Source organism: Eublepharis macularius, chromosome 15 (genome assembly GCF_028583425.1).
Source record: "Eublepharis macularius isolate TG4126 chromosome 15, MPM_Emac_v1.0, whole genome shotgun sequence".
In the NCBI taxonomy this organism is placed as follows: domain Eukaryota; kingdom Metazoa; phylum Chordata; class Lepidosauria; order Squamata; family Eublepharidae; genus Eublepharis; species Eublepharis macularius.
Genome location: NC_072804.1, coordinates 55,688,277 through 55,707,051, shown reverse-complemented (window position 1 = coordinate 55,707,051; position 18,775 = coordinate 55,688,277). Strand labels below are relative to the sequence as shown.

The 18,775-nt window shown below is 46.7% G+C and overlaps 1 protein-coding gene across 1 annotated transcript; it reads right to left on the bottom strand.

Annotated features, from left to right (window-relative positions):
• Positions 1-6,539: 6,539 nt before the first annotated feature.
• LOC129343054 (cytochrome P450 2G1-like) lies at positions 6,540-17,837 on the bottom strand. The gene is made up of 9 exons (XM_054999014.1): positions 17,614-17,837; positions 14,448-14,610; positions 14,215-14,364; positions 12,730-12,890; positions 12,349-12,525; positions 11,128-11,269; positions 10,107-10,294; positions 7,929-8,070; positions 6,540-7,189 (listed from the first exon to the last, which is right to left on the bottom strand). Exons 1-9 carry the CDS (start codon positions 17,791-17,793, stop codon positions 7,008-7,010), a joined length of 1,485 nt encoding a protein of 494 aa, XP_054854989.1. The 5' UTR covers positions 17,794-17,837; the 3' UTR covers positions 6,540-7,007.
• Between the last annotated feature and the right edge of the window lie 938 nt (positions 17,838-18,775).

The following is an 18,775-nucleotide window of genomic DNA, read 5'->3' as shown; positions in this document are numbered from 1 at the left end:
ATTGTTCTGTTTGCTTATCAGTACATTTATTTGTAAAAGGTTCTTTATTGCTTTGCCGCTTCTTATCAAAGTACTTAGACACCAGTTAGAGTTTATTTCTTTTATTGAAAATACACTATTTTTTTAATAAAGCAAGTACTTAAAAATATATATGATTATTAATATAAGTCCTACAAAAATAGAACACAGAAAGGCAATCAGAATTAAATTTGCTAACATTTCCTAACTTACTCTTAAGTTTAAAAATAATCAAAGTTCTTATGAAATGCATTAAGATTTTTATAGCCTACGTTGCAAAGTTAAGAATCTCACCTAATCTTCATGAGATCTCTTCCAATCAGAACTCTAACTCGTTACCTAGATTAGCATGTTTTATAGGTTATCATATGCAAATATCTATGATCTTTTCACGTAATAGCATAAGCAAAATATGAGTAGGTTAATGCTTCATTGAATATTCATAATTTCTATTGTATAACCTTCTAATTAGCCAAAAAATGACATTATAGCTAACTTGCAAAACAAAGCCATAAATCCGTGAGAAATGACAGGAAGAGTTAAGATACTAGATCACTATTGGTCCAGTCTCTGATAAAGAAACGTTAATCTAGATGGAGTCCACTATTTTTAATTAGCTGCCAAAAGATTAAAGCGTACCTGTTTTAGTTACCTAACACCCTAAAAAAAATGCATAGACAGTTCATGAAAAGTTTAAAAGTTCACCCAGAATACAACCCATGACTATGTGTCAACTAAGTGTTGATTAGTATAATGTTTTTTAATCTACATTATTACAACAGTGTAAAGGTTTAGCCATGGCATCAGGACTTGCAAGTAGGCTGCTCAGAGGAATGGCGTTAGCCCTCCCATTATCAAAGTGGCCTGCAGAAAACCTAGCTGGGAAAAGATGTTCTCACCACGAGTTGTGTGCCTGCTGGTTTGGTGCACATGACAAACAAACACCTTCATCATGCGGCCTTGGTCACCCAGGCTTCCGAAGCATTTCAAAGTTTGCTGTGAAGCAGGGGCTGGGGAGAGGGGAATGTATCGGAGCCCTCGGCTCTCCTTCTGTCCCTAGAGCGCCACCCTCCCCAGCCACACATCCAGGCGAGAAGATCCCGCTCAATACTGCAGCTCAGGTTTGGCGCAGGCTGCAGCTCGGATTTCGGCACATCAGAGATTTTTGCAGTGGCGGCAACTTCTGTGCAGGAAACGGCGACAGCAGAGCCCTGATGATTAATTCAGGAAGAAGAGGAGAAGAGGGTGGCTCTGGCGGATAACGGGAAGTGTGATAAGGCCAGGTCCGAGACCCATCAGCATACTGCTACAGTTTGTCTTTGAGTTTGATACCCACACTGTGGGGGGACATGGAGCAGGGTTAGGGCAAGGTGGGTTACGCAGCGTGAGTTACTACAGCCAATTTCAAAGGCACTTCAATAAACACTGATTAAAAGGCAAAAGAGGTGAAATGTGATCTATCTATCATATGCACAAAAGAAAAAATTATTAGAAATGATGTAAGGAGCAGAGTAAGTGGATTAAAAAGTATAGAAATTAAAGAAAGACTATAGAAAATAAAAGGGGATTTTGAAGGTATATGGGGCGCTAATTGGCAGTCATGGACTAGGAAAGCGGAATGAAGCAGGTGACCATCTTGTACTGTTTTGCCAAGAGAACAAATTCCGGATTGCCAGCACTTTCTTCATTCAACCAAATCGCCGCCTGTATACCTGGACATCTCCATGTGGTCAGCATCGAAACCAAATTGACTACATCCTCTGTCAACAAAAGTGGAGAGGCTCGATCCAAGCAGCAAAGACTCTCCCCGGTGCAGATTGTGGAACAGACCATCAGCTTCTTGCCGCCAAAATCAGAGTAAGACTCAGCAAGATCAAGAAACCAATCATACAGAAAAAATTCGATGTGAACAACATTCCAAAACAGTACAACGTAGAGGTAAAGAACAAGTTTGACATTCTCAACATTGAAAATGACCACCCAGATGAACTGTGGAAGAAAATCAAGGATATCATCATTGAAACTGCACAGGAGTATGTGCCATACAAGAAACAAATCAAAACCCAACCATGGCTCACAGAGGATACCATCCAGATTGCAGACAGGAGAAGAGCTTCCAAGGCTATGGGTACGATGGATGAGGCAAGGCGACTAAATGCAGAATTTCAAAGAGAAGCCCGGAAGGATTAAAACAAACATTTGAATGCTCACTGCGCCAGTCTCGAAGAAGCATACAAGAATGGACGCACCAAACAACTATTTGCCACAGTGAAACAAATAAAAAAGCCTTTTTCTACTCGTTAAGCAACCATCAAGGGGCGAGATGGAATTGAGCTAAGTGACCAACATGATATCAAAGAGCAATGGCGAGAGTACACAGAAGAACTGTATTCCAGCCCTATTAATGATCAACCAGATGACTATTTAGATAATAGCGAATTGGAACCAGACTTGTTGGAGAGTGAAATAGAATGGGCAATTCAGCAACTCCCAAACAACGAGGCGCCAGGCATTGATACTATTCCAGCTGAGCTCCTCAAGCCTGTCCCAAGAGCTGCACTAACAGCTCTATGTCGAGCAATCTGGAGGACCTGTACCTGGCCAAAGGACTGGAAACGATCAGTATTCATTCCCCTTCCTAAGAAGGGTGATGCCAGGGATTGCGCCAATTATCGCACAATTGCCCTTATACCACATGCTAGCAAGATCTTACTGAAAATCATCCAGAAGCGTTTGGGGAACATTTTCGACCATGAACTCCCTGATGTCCAAGCCGGCTTTCGCAGAGGCAGAGGAACCAGGGATCATATCGCCAACCTCAGGTGGATTATGGAGAAATCAAAAGAATATCACAAAGACCTCTATATTTGCTTTATCGACTATGCCAAAGCCTTTGATTGTGTCGACCATAGCAAGCTCTGGCTTGTGTTGAAGCAGATTGGAGTACCAGCCCATATAATCAGACTGATCAGATCACTGTACACTGACCAAGAAGCGACAGTACGAACGAGATATGGAGACACAGATTGGTTTAAGATCAGAAAAGGCACCAGACAAGGCCGTGTTCTCTCCCCATTCCTCTTCAACTTATACGCGGAAGTAATCATGAGGAAGCTCAACCTGGATGAGATGAACATTGGGGTGAAGGTCGGTGGCAGAACAATCAGCAACCTGCGATATGCAGATGACATTACACTGCTAGCAGAGAAGGCTAAAGATCTGAAGACTCTGATCATGAAACTCAAGACAACAAGTGAAGTAATGGGGCTTCAGCTGAACATCAAAAAAACAAAGATCATGACCAACACTAACAAACGAGTCCATATCAAGATAAACAATAATGAGATCGACGGAGTTGACAACTTTGTCTTCCTAGGTTCACAAATCAATAACAGGGGTGACTGGACACCTGAAGTAAAGCGGCGAATCACACTTGCACGCTCAGCAATGGTCAGCATGGATTCAATCTGGAAATGCAAAGATGTCACAATAAGCACCATGCGTTGACTGGTCACAGCCATTGTGTTTCCTATAACAACCTACGAATGTAAGACATGGACCTTAACAAAAATGGACAGGAGAAAAATTGACTCATTCGAACTGTGGTGTTGGAGACGACTCCCGAGGATCCCTTGGACAGCAAAAGTAACACACCAAGCTGTCTTGGAACGCATAAAACCTGACATGTGTCTGGAGGGGGAGATTACAAAGCAGAAGCTCAGCTATTTCGGGCATGTAATGCAGGCCAACTCACTAGAAACATCAATGATGCTAGGAATGGTGAGTGGAATGAGGAAGAGAGGAAGACCAAAAACCCGCTGGCTGGATACCATCATGAAAGACACTGGACTGAACATGAAGGAATTGAAAGAAGCAGTCAGAGATAGAAAGGCCTGGAGGGATACGATCTACAGAGTAGCCAAGGATCGGACACGATTAAATGGCTAGGATTGGATTGGATGGGGCGCTAACTACATATATAGTGGCTTTTTGTATCTGGACGGATGGAGATGTGTCTTGTATATGAATCTGCTAAATGTTTATGTCTTGTTGTAACCCTTCCCTGTTTACTATAAAAACCCAATAAAAATGTAAAAATAAAAATAAATAAACGCTGTAACAGGGTTTATAAATGCAAATTTGCAAATATTTAAAATCCTGCAGAAATCCAATACAGAATGGAAGAAATGCTGACACAGAGTATAAGCAATTCTAAGATTGGCATGATAAGCAACCTACTTATCCGCTAGGATTATCCATACAACAACTGGCAGAACATAGTAGTAAAGTCTATAGTCCCTGTCTCTTTACTGATGCATCTCTCTGAGACCACTTCCTTAGAGTACAGTCCTCCAATCTCAGTAAAAATCCCTCTTGAATAATTCAGTTTTGCATTTTTCTACCCTGTATTGGATTTCTGCTGGCTTTACATCTTCGCAAATTTGTGTGTGCGTATATGTGTATGCATGTATGTACACACAAACACACACAATTACATTGTCTGAAATTGACTGTACTGACTCACACAGTGTAATCCTCCTTGAGTCTCAATGAGAAAGGCGGACTACAGATAACAAATAAAAATAAGTAGGGTGAGAGGAAGAAAGTGAACTCTGCCTGAGGAGGGGGAAGCCGTTCCACCTCTGGTACCTGCTGTGGTTGGACCAACGGAGAAACGGGGGCTCCTCGGCAAGGAAGGAGCTGCCCTCAGCAAGCCCCACAGCAGAGCAGAGAGCCAAGATCCAGTGAGGCCAGCCTGGTTCAGGGCCAGGAATCGGAAGGTGGCACAGGAGAGAGACCCACACCCTCCCCCCACTTCTTCCACAGTCCTTGAACCCAGGGCCTCCTGGCCCGTCCAAGTGAGCCCTCACATAAATACTTTGTGGTAACAGCTGACACCAACCAGTGTTTTGAATGCTTTTGCACATGTGGAAGGTAAGTAAGCACATGGCTCTGGGTTGCTGCACATAATGTATTTATTCAGGCAGCCTTTGCTTTGGCTCATCTATTTGGCTTGCCGAAAGAAGGCAGGCAACTACAATACCCCTGGGGTTTGGGGGGGGGGCACATGGAAGAAAGGGCCCCCAAAGCATTGTGGGTAGGGCCCTGAATTTGGACTGCTGTTTCTTGGGCTCATGGCTGCCCCCTCTCCACATCTGCACACCCAGACTTACACAGGTGCATATAAAGTCACTGTGGAAACTTCTAGCAAGGATTTTGTTGGCACTTTGCAACTAGTTTTTGTACCCGCCTTCCAGAAGAACCCAGACTTCCTATGTGTATTTCTTGGCTAAAAGTCAAACGCCATTCCTTCCTTTCTTTCTAGCATGGACTCTGGTGTTTTTATACCTCTCCAAGAAGCACAAAATCCGGCAGCTTGGAATAGCAGCAATGGGGCCATCTTACCCTATGGAATTTCTGCCTAAGACGAGGCTACTGAAGTCCCAGCAAAGGACGCCGACCGTATCTATAAATCACATTTGGGTGAACGCACCAGGCAAATGTGTGCTCTTAGAGACGATGGCCCTTCCTCCTTGGTGCTCAAGCGATGACTTCAGCAAGGTGCAAGCTTTTATTGCATAATTCACAGCCGATACAATTACTTGAGTCCATTTTAAATGAAGGTCTACAGATTCCAATGATGAACCCGCCATGAGTTGCCCCCTGTGCTGGCAACCCACTGAGTTCCACCACCACTTTCCCCAGAAAAAAAAGCCCTGATTATGTCTATTGTACGGCCAGCGGGGAGGGGATTGTTGAGATATTTCTGGCAAAATGGGAACTAGAATAAAGAGGCTGCCATGTGGACTTGCGGCAGAACTAAGGTAGCGTTGCTTCTCACAGTTCACAGACTGGTAGGGGCTTAGAGGTGGAGAGGCTCCACCCTGCCTTTGGGAATCATCATTATTGCTGATTGAGAAAACGTAGATGCGGCACCCTCTTCTCATCTCTTCCTTGGTGGGCACAGCATTAGGAAGTGCCAAGTAAGGGCTGAGTCGCACCACCTGCCAGGTGGGCCTTTTGGGTGCGTCAGCTGTGGCTGACCAGTGGAGTGAGTCACCCGTTACTACATTGGCTAATGAGCAGTGCTTGCGAGGAGAACTGATAGCATTGTGATGGAGGGCCCATTGTTTGATAGTCACAAACCAGAAGTAAATGCATGGCTTTCAAAGAAGATGATATCAAGGTCACCTCAAAGTTTAGAAGACGCTCCATTTTTTTTGGCAAGCAGATAAAATTCAAAGAGGGAAGGAGATCCCCCCAGTACTGCTGTTATTGGTTGGGACACAGGAACTGCTAAGCAAGGTTTGATCCCTGTTTCCTGCCTGTGCCCCCCTGCTTGGGGGGGGGGTGCTTGCTCCATGCTTGGGAACAAGTGCTAATCTGAGTGCATGAGATGAAGTGTAGTTGCAATTTTTAAAAGCCCCTTTGTAAAAGAGAACTCATAGCAAATTTACTTGTGGCAGCAAAAAGTGCTATAGCAACTTTATGGAAAACAAAAAACACGCCAACAACTGAAAACTGGTATACACAAGTCTGGGACCACTTTATAGCAGACAAAATCTACCAAACAGAGCAATTTCCAAACAGCACAAACTTCCTGGGAAAATTGTTCCCTTTTAAAAAAATATTTAATAATTTCAACCCTAACCTAATGCAATTCCAAGCGTTCTAAAGGTTCAAACTCCTCTCTCAGCAAAATAAAATGAAATAAAAAATGATATCATAAATGACGTTATTATGTAAGCAGCTGATATGTAAGAACTGGTAATCTTTTTATCCTGTTATTTTGTTATCTTGTTTATATGTAATCCATAACTGCTTGTTTATTAATTGTATTATATAAATTGCTAATGTTCATACAATAATATATATATTTTTTAAAAAAAGCCCCTGTCACAACCCTCTCTCCCCATGCTCTGGAAGTCTTGCTGGTGCAGCTGATGAGAGTCTTATCTGGGAAAAACCCCTCTGGGCTTGACCTCTGCTCAGCGTGGGATCATGGACATCTGGTACATGGGGGCAATGTTGGCAAGTCCGCTCTCCAGGGGAGTTGTGTCAATGTCCGCGGGGGGCACAACAGTCTTCAGCTGGTAGCTCTGAAGGATGGTGGTGAAGAATAGGAAAAGCTCCATGCGGGCCAAGGCCTCACCAAGGCAGATCCGCTTCCCTGCAACAAGAGAGAGGGAAGAGAACCAAGGGAGAGTGTTTATCAGCAGAGAAGAGCACAGCGCATTTCTACACAAACATCCCTTTTACAACTGAGATGAAGATGACAAACACTTCATTCTTGCTGGCCTGAGTGTTGAGGGTATGTCTGGTTGGTTTTGCTGGGAAATTTCCAACATCAGAGCCCATTCAACAAAGTGGTGTGCATGTCAGAGCATGGACACAAAACCTCCAAAAGGGGCCAGAACAAAACTGAAAACAATACAAATAATGCCACAACCCCATTGACACAGTGCTCATTTATGGTGTATCCAGAGTGTGCTTCAGAGGCATGAAACGGGCAACAAGCCGTTCAAAAACAAGGTGTTGAAAAGCCGGTGAAGTGGTGGGGGGCAGAGGCCCCAAAGACCCACGTCCCACGCGCCACCCCTTGGTCTAAGGCCCACTTCGACTGCAAACATACCCCGGGCAGCGCAGGACCAAGCCAAACCTCTGAGCTGGAGTTGGAGTTGGTTTTATATGTTGTTGGATGTTTTTCTTTGGACACCTTAGTGCCGGAAAATAGGCCTGTAAATGTTAAAAACTAAAGGCTGCGGTGTAAAGAAGGGTCGGAGAAGAATGCGAGTCCTGACAAACGTGGAAGTCTCCTTACCTGAGCAAGACCTCCGTTCACAAGCATGTTACTCCCCTCCTGCCCCGAATGTGATTCCCCCTCGTTTGCAAGAGGGCACGTGGTTTACCTGAGGAGAAGGGCACGAAGGCATCGCTCTTCTTGAAGCGTCCATTCTCATCCAGGAAATTTTCTGGGTTGAAGGATCCTGGATTTTTAAATTTTGTGGGGTCGTTCAAGACGGTGGTGAGCAGTGGGTAGATTTCTGTTCCCTGGGCAAGAGAGAATTTCTAAAGCCAGACTGTCACCCCCTCAGTGTCAAAGCAACCAAGACCAGATGAGCCACATGCCCACTCTATCTAAGGTTGCCAGCCTCCAGGTAGTGGCTGGAGATCTCCCGGAATTGCAACTGGTCTCCGGGCCACAGAGGTCAGTTCACCTGGAGAAAATGGCTACTTTGGGGGAGGGGGTGGACTCTATGGAATGACCTGCCTGGGCAAGTCAGAAGAGCCCCCACTTTCCTGGCTTTTTGTAAACAATGCAAAACCGAATTATTCAAAAAGGCTTTTTACTCAAATGGAAGGGCTGTGTTGTAGGGAAGATGCTTCGCTAATGAGTTAGGGACCATAGACTTCATTACTATATTGCCTTACATATTATCTGCTGCTTTAAATATGTACTCCTATGTACCACCAGTGCTCCATGTTGTCTAATGTTAGTCCTAGAATTGATTATGTTCTGCTTCAGTATTTTTTCTATTCTGTACTGGATTCTTGCTAATACTATGTCTTTTAAACTTGTATCTATTTACTCTATGGTATTGTTTATGAAATGTCCTTGATACTGTATTGAAATGTACTTGATACAGATTGCACTAATCTCATACTGTGTAATCCACCTTGAGTCTCAGTGAGAAAGGCGGACTATGAATGACATAAATAAAATAAGTAAATAAAATAAATTATGCCATGCCAAGGTCCTTTCCTCCCCAAACCCCACTTTTTCCAGGTTTCTCCAGGTTTCAGCCCCCAGATCTCCAGGAATTTCCCAACTTGGAGCTGGCAGCCTTAACTCTATCCCTCAGCAGATGGCCTCTTCCTCCTCGGGTTATCAGAAAATACTGGATACACTTGCTAAAATTTTATCAGCTCCCTCACATGTCCACATGCTATCGGAAACTTATTGATGACATTCTACATTATATATTTTACTTTGTTAATCAATAACAGATGACAACCAAGCATTTGAAAATAGATATATAAAATAATCCTTCACAGAAACAACAAACAAGCCACCGGAAGGGCGACCGAGTGCCTGCACCCTGGGAAGCACAGTCTGTCCCCTCCGTCCCCACCGCAGGGCAACGGACCGGCCAACTGCCAGTCCCAGGAAGGAGCAGGCAGGAAAGGGAGGGGTCACGGGCAGAGGAATGGAAGAGCCAGGTGCCACTGAGGAAACGGGTGAATGGCTTACTAAACTGATAAAATACTGGGTATATGTTTGGTATTTTCTCAATTTATTTTCCGGACAGACAATGAAAATACCAGACTGTCTGGTTCAAAACTGGGCACCTGGCAACCCTACCTCCTCATCCCCCTTCTTCCTCCCACTTCCAGCTGTGTGTTCCTTTCTTTCTACAGTAGTTAAGATACAGCCACAGAGGTTGCCAACCCCCCAGGGCGGCCCATCACATGACTTGTCAGGGGTGCCGTGCAACTGCATCAGTTGGCCTGCAGAAATGGCCAGAGGGCCAGTTTCAGATGTGTTCCGGGGCTGCTGGGGCCACATAGGGTGGGAGGAGGAAGGTGAACTCTGCCTTTGGAAGGGGAAGGAGTTCCACCTCTGGCAGCTGCGGTTGGGCCTACAGAAAAACGGGGGCTTCTCAGCAAGGGAGGAGCTGCCCTCACCAGGCCCCACAGCAGAGCAGAGAGCCAAGAATCTGGTGAGGCCAGCTTGGTTGAGGGCCAGGAATTGGCAGGTGAGGCAGGAGAGAGACCCACACCCTTCCCCCCTTCCATCCACCACACCTGAACCCAGCACTCTTGATCAGAACTCTGAACTCCTTGTGGGCAGCTGGTCCTTTTTTCTATATCGATAGCCAGCACAGCAGCCTAAGGCCAGCATTTCATTGATTTCTTTCAAACGCTTTCATTCTACCAATCTGCTGACTAAATTCCAAAGTTTAATCTGTACAAAGATCTGCTGGCTGCAGAGTGCAAAGTCAGATGCCAAGAATATATTGTTGTTAACAACAACTTGTCTCACGAAACCTCCTGTCCGTCTGCTCTTCTACATCACCTGGACTTACCTTCGGGATGACGTAGCCTCTGAACTCGGTGTCGCGGGTGACCATGTGTGGCACATTCATGGGAATGAGGTCGCTCACGCGTTGCACTTCGTGGATGACGGCATCCACGTAGGGCATCTGGTTCCGGTCTTCGATGTTTGGGGCCCGGTCACGGCCGATCACCCGGTCTATTTCCTCATGCATCTTTGCTGTGAAACATATTGTTTATTGATTTAGCTTCCTCAACAGTTCCTTAACATGCATCATCCAGGAAAGAGGGTGAAGCAATGCACAAAAACGCCATGGAGATGTCAATTTTAAAATTGCATTTTGCGGAGCACCCCTAAACCAAGGCAGTTATCTTGCTTTGTCAGATGATGCAGTTCACATGCTTTCTAAAACCAACCATGGAGAAATCCTCATTCAGTCAGGAGGCGCCTTGAGCAGCCTTGGCCACTAACTCCTTCTTAGCCTAACCTACCTCACAGGGTTGTTGTGAGGGTGAAACAGAGGGGAGCAGCACGTAATCTGCCTGAGATCCTGGGAAGGAGGGCAGGAGAAAAAACAAACTCAGGCTAGAAGAGAATGTGATCGAAACATAAAAGACACCCCCCACCCACCCCCCAGGATAATGGCAATGAATCTCTCTCACTGACGGGCACACTCTGACACATGCACATGCCCGCATAGCTTAGTAGCACCTCCATGTGCAGAGGCAGCGTATCTCTGGATGCCAGGTGCTGGCTTTTGCCTTTCCTGGGCTTCCCAGGGGCATTTCATTGGCCACTGCTGGAAACCGGATGTTGGACTAGTTGGTCCTCTGATCTGATCCAAAAGCAGCGATCCTTTTGGAGAAGCCTGGCCTCAGTTTATCTGGGGCTCTTTTAAAAAACGTGCCCCCTTTCTAAACTGGAAAGAGGCAAAAGGTCTTGCACTACTGCACAGACATACGCAGAGCGAAGCCCCTCAGATACCCTCCTCAGGGCAGTCGCTCCTCGGCCCAGGGTGTGTCCCGATACCCCCAAGGCTCCCCTCTCTGTACCTTGCACCTGGGGGTATTTCATCAGGAGGAGGAACCCGTATCTCAGGGTGGAGCTGACTGTCTCTGTCCCAGCAAAGAACAGGTTGAGGGTGGTGAGCTCCAGATTCTTGACATTGAATTCGCTGGAGGGGTTGGTCTTTTCCTGAAGGGAAACAGAAACAAGAGATCATGAGGACATTCGCTGGCTTCTTGCCGTTCGCGGTGGGGGTGGGAAAGTGAGTTATATTTGGAGGGGAAACATGAGGCAGGAGAACTGGATCCCTGTCTTAGGGGCCTGATTCCCTTCCCGTTGTTGTAGGGGTGCAAAACAGGTAAAATAAGTGGTTGGCCTACAGCTACAAGCCATTGCTGGGGAGAATCCCCCCTGCCCTGTCCTCTCAGGCCCTGTGGCAGCCAGGAGATGCTTCCCCTCCCGTGACGAGGCTGCTAAGGCGACCCACCTGGCCTCTGAGCTCTTGGAAGGGCCTCAGCACCTGGCAGGCCTCTGCTAGGCACATGCACAGACTGAATTATTTTGCCGTTTTTTTCTCCAGTGAGAGGGTCTTGTGCCTGCATACGGGTGTGTGTGTGTGTGTGTGTCCAATCCTTCCAGATGTGCAGGGCCTGGAGGGGGGGGTCACCTTTGTGTCTAGTTCTGTTGTGCTAAATTTGTTGTCCACATGGGGGCCAGGAGATGAGATAAAGTGATGGGTTGAAATAAAGTGATGTTATCTTAAGCTGGGCCTGCTTATCTTTGCTGAGAGCACAGGCAAGCTTTTAAGATTCACGGGAATCTTAATCAGATAGAATGAAAGGAGAAGAGTCTGTGTGTGTGTGTGTGTGTGTGTGTGTACGTGTGTGCACAAAGAGCAAACTAGGTTCTCAATGAAAATCTTGCTCTCCTGATAATGGGTTGTTTGCAAAAATGATTTGCGTTGCTGCTAAAAGGCTTTCTACGAAGCCCAAGTTACCAAAAGTGGCCGGAAACATTTTCATGTCTGATAACAAATCCCCAGTCTTGATTTTTTAAGCTGTTTTTAAAAAAGGAGGTGCTGTGTTTTGCTTCCTTGGCACATCTTTTGCAAGCACTGAATGCCAAATATTTTGTAAAAGCTGCAACAGCCACCTGTTAAAGCTACTGAGTGTGCAGCCGGCCCCTTGGCCAGCCTGGGATCTCCTGTCTCTGCCAAGCCCTGAGTGGTCAGCTGGGCAGCCCCCTTCCACGTGCCCGCAGCAGGATACCTTTTCCATCTGGATGAGGAAGCAGTCGATGAAGTCCCGGGGGGAGTTGAGGTCTAAAGTTTTGCGGTTCTTCTCCACTCTCTTGGCAATGAAGCGCCTCATGTCTTCCAGGAGATCGTAGACTTTGGTGTGGGGGCCAGGGAAGTACTTCAGGAAGCTGGCATAGATGTCGTAGAACTGCAGGAAGAGAAAAAGGGGCCAAGGAGCAGGTGATGAGCAATTCCTGCAGCAGGGGTGGGTGCTCAGCAGAGATTACATCTCAGGCACTTATATTTGAGAGGCATGAAAAGCCACCAGGAAATCATGTGAGTCTTTTTAGCATTCTGCCCCCCACCATTGGCAGCTTCTACCATTGGCAGCTGTTTCTTGTGGGGGGGCTACCTGGGCCCAGGCCGTGCTCATCTCCCGGAAGCTGTTGTTCATAATCTCCATCATGGCCTGGAACTCCTTGTCTTTGTAGTCAAAGCGGTCGCCAAAGACGATGGAGCAGATGACGTTGGAGACTGCGCGGCTCAAGAAGTAGGTGGGCTCAAAAGGCTTCTCTGGAAGAGGACAAGGCCAGAGAGACAGAAGGAAGAGTTGTCATGTGAGACCAGTCTTGGAAGTTCAGAATAATTGTCAAGTCCACACCCACCCCAATGCCTCCTCTGAGGACATGTCCTTCCTTCTCTCTACATAGATCTATAGCAGTCACCTATCCAAAATGGAGTAAATTCCTCTAACAATAGGACCATTTCATACTGTAAAGAGCTTAGGATCAGTGGATTGTTCAGTCCAATATTCCTGGCCTTTCAGTCTATCCCCGTGACCAGGGCTTTTTTCCTGGGAAAAGAGGTGGTGGAAGTCACTGGTGGAACTCAGGACCGCACAATGACATCACTTTGGTTCAGCTGGAACAAGGGGGGAGTTTTTAAAAGTTTAAATCGCCCTCGGCGAGAATGGTCACATGGCCGGTGGCTCCGCCCCCTGATCTCCAGACAAAGGGGAGTTTAGATTGCCCTCCACGCCGCTGAGATCAGGGGGCGTGGCCACCGGCCATGTGACCATTTTCAAGAGGTTCCGGAACTCCGTTCCACCATGTTCCAGCTGAAAAAAAGCCCTGCCCATGACCAAAGGAAGGGGAATGTGTCTGAAGGAGGAGAGACGTCCCTGCATCGGCCTTGAAAGTCAGGAAATGGTTTTGTTTGGACACCCATCAGGGCTGGAAGAGGTGAGCTTCTTGCCTAGCTAGAAGTGAGGAGAGCAGAAGAAGGCCTGTGAAACAGGGAAGGCTGCCAAGGAAACAAACACACTTGTCTACTTGGCTTCTATCACACCTTAACAGCAGTTGGATCTGCTGAAAGGAGCCGCAAATGAAGCTTTTTACCCCTAGGTATAAAGCCGATGCCTGAAGAGGCAGCTGCTGTGAAAGGCACAATCCTGCAAAAAAGTAGGCAACGACCCAAGTGTGAAAAGATGCTGGGAGACAGACAAGTAGACAGGCTTTGTTGCAAGTTGACAGAATCACCTGAGGATGTGTGTGTGTGTGAGAGAGACAGCATGCACATATTCACTGGCTCACCCCCTCTCCCTGGAGATCTGATGGGGGGGTGGCGGATTTGCCACCCTACAAGAGGGCCTCTGTGCCTCCACCTGAGCTCCACCTGTATCATTTTGAATAATGCAAGTACGGCAAAGATACTGTTCTCTCACTGTTCTCTTCTCCAAAGGGAACCAATCCAGGCATCTGTTTCCCCTAGAACTCCCCACCCCATGCGGCACAGCTAACAGCACCCTGGCCTGTATGCACGTGCCATCAAGTCACAGCCCACTTATGGCGATCCCAACAAGGGGCTTTCGAGGCAAGTGGGAAGCAGAGACCCTCACCATCGGTCTTCCGGAATTCCTCAAGCAGGAACTGAGCTTCCTCCTGGATCCTCTGCTCGATACTTTTCTTCCCCATCCCGAAATTCCTCAAGATGGTGAGGGAGAACCGTCGCAGCTGCTTCCAGCGCTCTCCATTGGCAAACACCACCCCTAGGGAAACAGGATCCCGGTGTTAATGGCAATCAGAAAAAACCCAAAGTGCCCTCGGAGAGAGGCCAAGACGGGCACCTCACCGTGTTCATGGAAGTTCCTTTCCACAGTAGGCATGGTCTTCCTTCCGCTGAATTCCTCCGCCTTGTCTACCAGGGCCTCCTTAACAGCATCGTGCCCACACAAAACCACCACCGGGCGAGTTCCAAAATAGACAGTGAACACTGGGCCATATTTTTCACGTAGCTGCATAAGAAACAAGAACAGAGATTTTAAAAAAACCAAAACCCATTTCTGTATCCTGCTACTCTTTTTCTTCTTACATTGCTAACCAAATACACACAATTTGTTTCCATGGTTGTAAATTGCAATGGCCACCCCCCAAAAGACCAATACGTGGGTTCTAGATCAAATCAAGCCTGAACTCTTCCTAGAAGCTAAAGTGACAAAACTGAGGTGATTGTACTTTGGTCACATCATGAGAATACAAAACTTTGGAAAAGTCAATAATGCTAGGAAAAGCTGAAGGCAATAGGACAAGAGAAAGACCCAAAATGAGATGGCTGGACTCAACCAAAGAAGCCACGTCCTCCAGTTTGCAGGATCTGAGCAAGGCTGTTAATGAGAGGACATTTTGGAGGTTTTCCACTCAGAGGGTCAACATAGAGTGGAGGTGACTTGATGGCACATAACACATGCCATCAACACCTTTAGGAGAAGGGAGGAGGGCTGGCCAATCAGTAGCTATTAGCCATGATGACAGCAAACTGGAGCCTCCATGCTCAGAGCCAAGTTACCAGGTGCTGGGAAGAAGGACCCGAGGGAGTGTTTCTGCATCTTAGTAGAGAGTCCAGTAGCACTTTTAAGACTAACCAACTTTATTGTAGCGTAAGCTTTCAAGAGCCACGGATCTCTTTGTCAGATGCCATCGTCAGATGCCATCTGACAAAGAGAGCTGTGGTTCTCGAAAGCTTATGTTACAATAAAGTTGCATCTGATGAAGAGAGCTGCAGCTCTCGAAAACTTACGGTACAATAAAGTTGGTTTGTCTTAAAAGTGCTACTGGACTCTCTACTATTTTGCTACTACCGACTAACACAGCAAACTCCTCTGGATTTCTGCGTCTTACCCTTCTTGGCTCCTTGAGAGCTTCTCAGGGTTATCCAGCTGGTAATTGTTGGAGACGAGCTGCTTATCAAAGTGGACCTTTGGTCTGACCCACTGAAGCACATTGTTCCCTTCTCAGATGTTTACCTTCTGTACCACAAGTAGGCCCAACAGGTCACCTCATCGCTCTGTGACTTGGCAGCCCTACTCCTTATCCTGAAACTGAGATTTGTGATCAGAGGCCCTTGGGACTTGCATTCCAGGGCTGAGCCCTGGCATTAAAAGGCCCGGTTTTTGCATCAAGTGCTGTGCAAATTATATGGAAGTGAGAGTAACTTTCCCTTCTAGCAGTGGCAATTTTGATCCTGCCAACACAAACAGGGAGTGTTGGTGGTACTGATGCTCTCCCAAGAGAGGCTGGCAGCTTTGATAGATCGACTTACACAATAATTTGTTGTTGAGGCAGAAATGCTGTGATTTTGTTCTTTGAAAAGTCACCGTTGAGAATCTAAAGAGCAACGAGACCTGGGCCAATCAGGTTAGGCGCAGGAAATCTCTGGAGGTGGATCTCAAGATTTTTTTCTTTAATGCAGCTTGGGACGTATGTGTGGATCTTAATTTGATAAGAGCAGTAATGAGGGGTGAAGGGAACTAACACTTTGCCCCACCTAGCCCCTTCCCTGTTCAAAATTACACACACGCACACTTGCTGCCTTGGCTGCTTTTCTTCCCTCAAGGGAAAAGAAAACAGCAATATACCTACAAAAATATCAGCAGAATTTCTGAAAAACTCTCTATGTTGACATATGAGAGCTTTGTCACCAAAGAAACACAGATCTTGACTCTGACAGGGAGATATCATTTAACTCTTTCCCCAAGGCCCAGTCTTCTCAGGACAGGCCCTCAAAGGACAGTAACAATAAAGAGGGGATTTCAGACAGAAACAAATACAGGGGTGTGGTAGGGTCGATTAATTGCTCATTTGAATGAAATCATAATCTGAGGACAGAGAAGGAGGAAAGGAAACAAACTGCAAAAGAGAGAAAGGGTTTGCTAGGAAACCAAACCAAATGCCGGATTTCCCTGATAATATTTTCTAAAGGGTAGTATCTTAAAAGGAACTGTTGTAAAACAAAATCTTTGTCAGAGTATTTGGAAGTGAAATGAACAGTAATCACATCCAGCATCTGTTTACGGAGAGGATTTATACCCTGCCTCTCCAATCCGTTTGTTTCAGGTGAGTAGCTGTGTTGTCCGTAGTAGAAGAGCAAGATTTGGGTCCAGTAACTCCCAACTAGATTTCCAGGCGATGAGCTTGCGAGAGTCAGAGCTCCCTTTGTCTGAGACAAGTCTGAATACTCAAAATGCCAGAAAGAGATTGAGTGTTCAAACTTATCTCAGACAAAGGGAGCTCTGACTCTCGCAAGCTCATAGCCTGGAAATCTGGTGGGTCATTAGGGAGTTACTGGACCCAAATCTTGCTCTTCTACTACGGACAGCACAGCTACTCACCTGAAACAAACAGATTTATTGAAGCAGAAGCTTTCATGGCACAGATACCACTTCCTTGGATGCACAAAACCTCAATGGTCCTTACAACGGGTGGGTTCTTTCTGCTGCAGCCGCCACTTGGCAGGCATTTTACAATCTCCTTTTTACTTTCCACCAGCCAGTCTGTAAAGCTGGCCATACGAACATTCAGCAGATCTAAAAAACCCGCCGTTTGACCAATTTACACCAGGACAGGAATAAGCGAGCATTTGGGGTTCCCAGAAGGCCAAGCTGGAAAGCTTGCGTATGAGGCCTAAGCCAAGTGAAATTGTTCCAGGAAGAGAGAATCGTGGGACCTGTTCCATCCCGAGAGACACAAAACAGAAGAAGAGACACAAGAGAGGAGGGCCAAAGGGAAAGCGACAGCCCTCTGGCTGGAGGGATACGGAGGCAATCAGAGGAAGGTAGAGATAGGCAGGATGTTGGAGTTGCCTGCAAAGGAATGGACAAGAAGGGATGGGGAAAGCAGGCAGAGGACAGGGTGAGCGGAAATGGGCAGCCAGATCCTGTCACAAATCCTGGTGATTTCCTCCAAGCTGAATTAAGCCGGCAAAGCTCTTGCGTCCCATTCCGAGGTTCTCCAAGACTCACCTTGAGGAGAGACTTGCAGGTTTCCGATGCCGTGATCTGCAGGAAATTCCCTACCAGGGGCAGGGGAGTGGGGCCCGGGGGCAGCCTCCCGTGGGACGACTTTTTCCTCCTGGCTGATATGAAGACAAGGCAGGAAAGGTAGACGGCCAGCAAGAGAGTGACTGCGCTAGCCAGCTCCATGCTGGAAGTTGCTCTCGTTCTCCTCCTCCTTTCCCCTATGTGGTGGCCTGGCTCATTTTGCCGGGTTCGAAGTATTTATTCAGGCATCAGTTTGGCACCGCCTTCTGTATTACGCAATAGGCAAATATGTTGTGTGCTTAATCTCGTAAACTCATGCCAAATTTAATAGACACCTTCCTAGTTAATCAGTATGGTCAATGTTCAGTCCAGAGAACAAGGACGCGTGCTCTTGCTGATCAGGATGATGCCTAAGGTGTATCTTAGCCGTATTGATTGTCCATGCTTCTTAGAAGGTAACTGGTGGGGAGGGGGTCATGCTGTATTTTTAAATTAATCACCTCGCTCAAATCTGGCACTGAAGTAGAGCAGCGGCCAGGACTTGATCAAAGCGGGCTTTCTGGGCCCTTCCGAGGACTGCTTCATTTGGACAGCTCTTGCATCCAGACTCCTGGCTCTGTCCTTCCAACTCTCTTTCTCGGAAGCCAAAAGCTCAGCACTGAGCTCTGAGGGATGGCGAAGAGAAGCCATGTTTCTAGCAGACTTTCAATTGCTGGATGTGCTTCCAACTAGCTAAACTGTGAAAAAGGGACCCGCTGGTCTCATGGACAATTTGTGCTGTGGCTTTGTGGGCCGTGAGAATTCTCCTTCTGCCTGTTGGTACCGTCCAACTCACAGAGCACGTCAAGAGACTCTTCAATTTTATTTTTCAGTTCAGCTGATACGTTGAAGCACTCCCATCTGGTTGTAAAACTGACCCCTTTTTTTCAATTCGACAATAAGTTCAGGTAGACAGATCTGGAAGAGAAGCCCCAACCCTGAAAGATTTCCCCTCCTTACTCTCCCATTTTTTCCTGCTTCCCTCACAATCCCCCTACAGGTGAGCCGCTTCAGCTGCCCTCCTGATTCTACCCCACTCAGAGTTCATCTGTGCCCTTTGTGTGCCACTTTGGCATCTGCCACTCTGGGCACAACAGCAGCCTGT

Coding starts and splice junctions, on each gene's coding strand:
- LOC129343054 (XM_054999014.1), bottom strand. CDS start 17,793: ATGGAGCTGGCTAGCGCAGTCACTCTCTTGCTGGCCGTCTACCTTTCC. Junction 12,526..12,729: donor TGAGCACGGCCTGGGCCCAG/GTAGCCCCCCCA, acceptor CTCTTCCTGCAG/TTCTACGACATCTATGCCAG. Junction 7,190..7,928: donor CTTCGTGCCCTTCTCCTCAG/GTAAACCACGTG, acceptor CTCTTGTTGCAG/GGAAGCGGATCTGCCTTGGT.